The sequence below is a fragment of the Aulonocara sp. 'chitande type north' Nkhata Bay genome, linkage group LG5 (assembly GCF_057382095.1).
Source record: "Aulonocara sp. 'chitande type north' Nkhata Bay isolate Kocher_YH1m ecotype deep benthic linkage group LG5, A_spYH_male_GT1.1, whole genome shotgun sequence".
Lineage (NCBI taxonomy): Eukaryota > Metazoa > Chordata > Actinopteri > Cichliformes > Cichlidae > Aulonocara > Aulonocara sp. 'chitande type north' Nkhata Bay.
Window position 1 is genome coordinate 13,542,617 of NC_141348.1, and position 5,524 is coordinate 13,548,140.

The 5,524-nt window shown below is 37.6% G+C and overlaps 1 protein-coding gene across 1 annotated transcript; it reads left to right on the forward strand.

Moving 5' to 3' along the window:
* The first annotated feature begins 535 nt into the window (after positions 1-535).
* On the forward strand, positions 536-3,781 carry eevs (2-epi-5-epi-valiolone synthase). Its single transcript, XM_086294160.1, has 5 exons — positions 536-688; positions 1,505-2,138; positions 2,339-2,578; positions 2,815-3,067; positions 3,276-3,781. The coding sequence occupies exons 1-5, from the start codon at positions 546-548 to the stop codon at positions 3,371-3,373; spliced, it is 1,368 nt and encodes a 455-aa protein (XP_086150286.1). The 5' UTR covers positions 536-545; the 3' UTR covers positions 3,374-3,781.
* The last annotated feature ends 1,743 nt before the right edge of the window (positions 3,782-5,524 follow it).

The following is a 5,524-nucleotide window of genomic DNA, read 5'->3' on the forward strand; positions in this document are numbered from 1 at the left end:
TCGTTGTATTTGTACTTCTGTGTATCCTGTAATTAGTGTTTACAGAATAAGTCAGGTTGTGTTTTACAATGTTGTTAATTAGATTAAGAAAAAAACATTAATACTTAATCAGTGTTCTCAGTCTAACATATTCAATGCCAGTGCCATGTTGTTTGATGCCTTAAAACTTAACCTTGAAGTCAGTCAAACCTGTTTTGAAAAATGTCCTTGTTACCACATGACTGTTTTTATATAAAAACCCAACAAAAACTGCACCTTCATCAACAGGAGCAAAAAAGTGTGCATATTCCAAAACTGTTCAACTGCTGTATGTATTTATTGTGGTTAAACTGTTATACATACAGTTAAGTAATGTCATACTTTATTCAAAAAGCAGGTGTTACCTCAGAGTTACGCAAAATGCGTGCATTGACATGTGAAGCATCTCAAAAAGCTCCTCCCTTGTCCTAAGGGCATTCTCTAAACACTGCTATATGTAAAGGCTCCTAAGGCAGGATGAACTTGTCATTTGCTTTGTTCACACCTGTAACTTACAGCCTACAAGAATGGGAAAAGTTCAACCAGAGGAAAAAGATGTCAAAGAAAAGACAACTGAGTTTAGTTTAGTGCGGGTCAAAAGTACATGGAAGGGCCAACTGGGAAAAAAGATCAATAAGGACAGAGTGGACAGTGTCTCGGCTGCAAAAATGTGAGTACACACACCGTAGTCTAATTTACAGAAATCACAGGGAAAACTGTGATAAACCTTTAATCGTATTTTACGACTGACCTCTTTTTGTTTGCAAATTTCTTTCATTTTCTTCAGTCTAATGCTCTTCTCAGTAAATTCTACACTGCAAATTATCACTTAGTTAGTTTGATAGTAGTAATCTGATATTTGCAAATATTGCCGAGTTAAATTATAATTTCTGCATTATTTAGTCTTTTCTAATGGCAGAAAGTGCCACTGGTATTTTTCAGGAAGTGGGATTTAGCCAGAGGTTTGTGGCTAAATTCCACTTCCTGAAAAATACCAGTGGCTGCTTTTGGCTGCAATTCAAAAAACCCATTTTTCTTTGCTTTAAGTCACACATCAGTTTGAAATGTAACACTACAGTCTTTTTCTGTAATAATGCATTACATATGATTACATAACACAGTTTTTTTTTATTGATAAGTACAACATCAAGCATTTTGAAGACGAGCGTTTTAGTGCTTTAAACTGTTTGTATCCTGACATAATAAGATTCCTGCTTGGAGATAAGAAAGAAAGAATGCTGTAAATGAGGCTCAGATGACACCTCTGTCTAATAAAGAAGCTATTTATTGTTTTTAATCTTGCATAATTGTGAGGTTAGACCAAGATGATGGACAGGTAGATGACGTCTCTGTTCAGAAATACTTTAATTGTTACTGTTAACTGTTATTAACTTACAGTCTTTTTAATCTCAGCCCAAATACAGACTAAAGGTCATCGTAGTGTCCTGTGATTATAATAAATACTTTTTTGTGTCTTGTCTGGCAGCTGTGAAAATGTCACAGAGAAGGGTACAACCTGGACAGTTATCAGTCCCATTGTCTTTACTTACAAGGTAACTGAAACTCAGGGCTTGCTGGACCCAGGCAACGACACCCTCCTTCTGGGCCACATCAATGACCCTCAGCAGCTAGAGGACATTAAAAAATCAAACAAGCCAATCAGACGCTTTGTAGTGGTTGACCAGGCAGTCTTTCAAATCTATGGCTCCAAGCTAACTGAATACTTAGAGGCCAACAATGTCTCTTACAAGATCTTGGCTCTACCCACCACTGAGGAGAACAAATCTATGGAGACGGCCCTGAAGATCTTAGATGAGGTCAACAACTTCTCTCTTGACCGACGAACAGAGCCCATCATTGCCATTGGTGGAGGCGTGTGCCTTGACATAGTGGGCTTTGCTGCCTCACTCTACAGGAGGCGCACTCCTTACATCAGAGTCCCAACCACACTGCTCTCCTACATCGATGCCAGCGTAGGGGCAAAGACAGGGGTTAACTTTGCAAACTGCAAGAATAAGCTGGGTGCCTACATTCCACCTGCTGCCACCTTCCTTGATCTATCATTCATACAGACTGTTTCCCGACGACATATCTCCAATGGGCTGGCAGAGATTTTAAAGGTAAGGCAAATTTAATTTATGATAAAGTCTGTACGTTGAAAAAAACCCAGCAACTTGTGCTAATCTCATGGGCCATAAAGGTCAAGTACTACAGTCACACATGTGCCATTTATAGCAGAGAAACTAGTCCAGAGGTCACTAAAGATGAGTGACCCCGACAGCAGAAGTAACTCCATGCAATTTTTGTCGGTTTTTTGCAGATGGCTATGATGAAGCACGGCGGCCTCTTCGAACTTCTCGAGAAACATGGCTCTATGCTATTGAACACTAAATTCCAAACTGATAACAGTGTATATGGGTGCAGCACCCTAAAGGCTGCATCACAGGCAACTCGCATAGCTATTATGACTATGTTGGAGGAGCTTGCCCCAAACCTTTGGGAGGATGACCTCGACAGACTTGTGGACTTTGGCCATCTTATCAGTCCAGCATTAGAGATGGTAATGATCACTAATGGCAAATACAGCGGAACCCTTTGTATCTTTTGCTGATAAAGTTTATGGAGTATGTGCAAAATATACATTAACGCTATGTAGAGCTTTAAACACTTTTGAGATTATATATATATATATATATATATATATACACACACACACAGATATCTTAAAAGTGTAGGGTTTCACATTTTCATTCAGGTTGCAAATGATATCATCTCACCTTTCTCTTCCCCGTCCAGAAAGTTCTCCCGTCTCTGCTTCACGGTGAGGCAGTGAACATAGATATGTCCTATATGGTTTATGTGTCCAAAGAGAGAGGTCTATTGACAGAAGAGGAGAAGCAGAGGATCATCAGCTGCATGGTGAGCCTGGAGCTTCCTGTCTGGCATCAAGAGTTTACTATGGAGCTCATACAAAATTCTCTGCAGGACAGGCTGAAACATTCTGGCGGCCTGGTCAGAATGCCTCTCCCTGTAGGTCTCGGGGAAGCAGGTACGGATCCTGTTGCTTGATTTAAATGTACTTGTCACTGCTACAAAACACGTTTTTTCCTTCCAGAAAGAAGTAGAAGTCATTGCTTATGTATTTGCAACAAAGGCGGAACTGGAAGTTTCACATTTTTGCTGCTGAATTAACTGTTTGAGTTGGTCTTTTGTACTAAATATTTAAAAATTTTGCTTTGCTCTTCTTTTTATTGCAGAAATTTTTAATAACACATCATATGAGATCCTGCACAGAGCTTACGAAAAATGGTGCAAGGAACTGAGCACCGCTTCTGAGAGCAACTGTGACCCTTAATAGTGTCATCCTACAACCCCCTCAATACTGTTTTTTTTTAATGTTTTGTTTTTACATTTTTAAGTGTGTAGTATTATGTACTGTACTTTTAAATGTTTCGTACTGGTAGGAGAAACTGGTTTATAGCATTGGTCTGCTGCATTTTCAGAAACAGTCACATTGTGAGATAACTATTTTTGTATTGATAATCTTAAAGCCTGTAGAAATGGCCTATAACTGTCAGAATTATTGTTAGTGTGTGTTCCTATTGTTATTATTGTCCTAAGTGTTCTCATTGTTGTGTGATACAGTCAAAAATAATTTTTCACATAAGGGCAGCAACAGCTAGCAAATAATATAAGATCCACAGAAATATAAGAAGCCGCTTACAGCTTGTGTTCGTTGCTTGTTATGTCTGTCAAATATATAAGCGCCATTAAAGATTTTTAATTGGTTATCAGTGGAGTTTGTGTTTGTAACAGTTCACTCGTGTTTTACCCTTAAAACTTTTTTAATAGCATTATTTCAACTTTAAAATTGATTTAACATTTATTAAAAAAAATTAAATGTTAAGTGTATTTATTTGCTTATTTCATAGCAAACCTGATATGCTAAAAACGTCAACATCAAGGCAAATGTAGAAACAGCATCACACAATCTTACCACACGTATTTGTTTTTTTTAAATGAATGATTAAAAAACAAACGAATAAAAACACAAAATGCAGTTTCAATCCTGATACTGTTCCTGATCCTTTCTTCTGGGAAAAAAAAGGTGCAGTTGGAAATATATGATTTGGAAAGTGGGGGAAATTGCATTTTTGTCAACATCAAAATGCAACACAAAAATCTATAAAATGCACATTATTGATTAATTTCCTCTTCCTCTGTATGTCCCACATTTCCTGATATATCCTAATACTCCAACTGCCACATCCTTACACCAGCACCCTGGCATTAAGTTTTGTTTATGATAGTATGACTACTTATCTTCTTTAAATTTCTCATTTTGGCTGAAGATGCAATTACAGGTTTTACTTAAACAATTTATGGATGGATGGATAGGTTAACGTAAAATATAAACTGACTAAATATTCAATTCAATTTTAATTATACAGATGCTTAATAATGTAAGGCACAGACCCTTCAATAAATAACATTGCAGTGATAAATACGTAACCATGGGTGCTTTTTGACAGAGGAGTTGTTTAAATGGCCAGTAGTTCTAAAGAAATAAAGTAAAGCTTGAGGGAGAGATACAGACCAGCCCGTGTTTATTCGCCAACACTGAATGATGTTAACTGGCATCCTTCTACAGGCTGCTACTTCTGCTATTGACCCCCAAGCCATGCCATTGTATCATCAACTATTATGTAATTACTTCCTCACTTAGCCTACAAGCTATATATAAAATAAAAGTCTATCCTGATTCCTCATTCATTTTTTGTAACAAGTATTTTTCTTTCATTCTTAACAGTAGTAGTTTCTTTATTTAAGTTCAGTTCTTAATTTTAATGGAAAATTCTATTTTTGTAGCTTTTAAACAAGTTTATAACTTTATAAAAGAAATCAATGAGTGTGAAAGTTTAGAAGTGAATGGTTTTCTGTTATTAGCAGGGATTCATGTTAGGTTCATGGGTGATTCAAGATAAGCCAGGTGTGAGTGTGAGCACAAATGGTTGTCTCTGTGTTTTAGCCCTGTTATGGATGGGCTAAAAACACAGAACAATCAGGTGTTGCAATAAGATGCAACACAAACCGAGGAGCACATTGCAGGCCTGACAGCAGGAGGTCCATCACTCCTCCGAGACATCATTTACATTGCAATCTGCATTCATAACTGTACATTCCAAACACACAAATCTCTCACATCTGAAATCCAGGCTGCATCTTGCTGCTATACATCATCGTTCATGTGATCTGGACACCCCAGAGGCTTAAATATTCCCTTAGCAAGTGGCACACAACCAGATGCTTTTAGCAGCCGCCAAAAACCTTCTGGTATAAGTCTAGCTGGATATCTGACCACTGTTCCTGAGAGATTTGGCAGAGCTCATTCATAGGACACTGAGAAAAAGTTTACACAGGTTTATTTACAGGTTGCTAAAAGTGCAGAGAAAAAAACTGTCTGAAATGCAGTGGCTTCTAGGCTGCATATAAGTCTGTGTACACA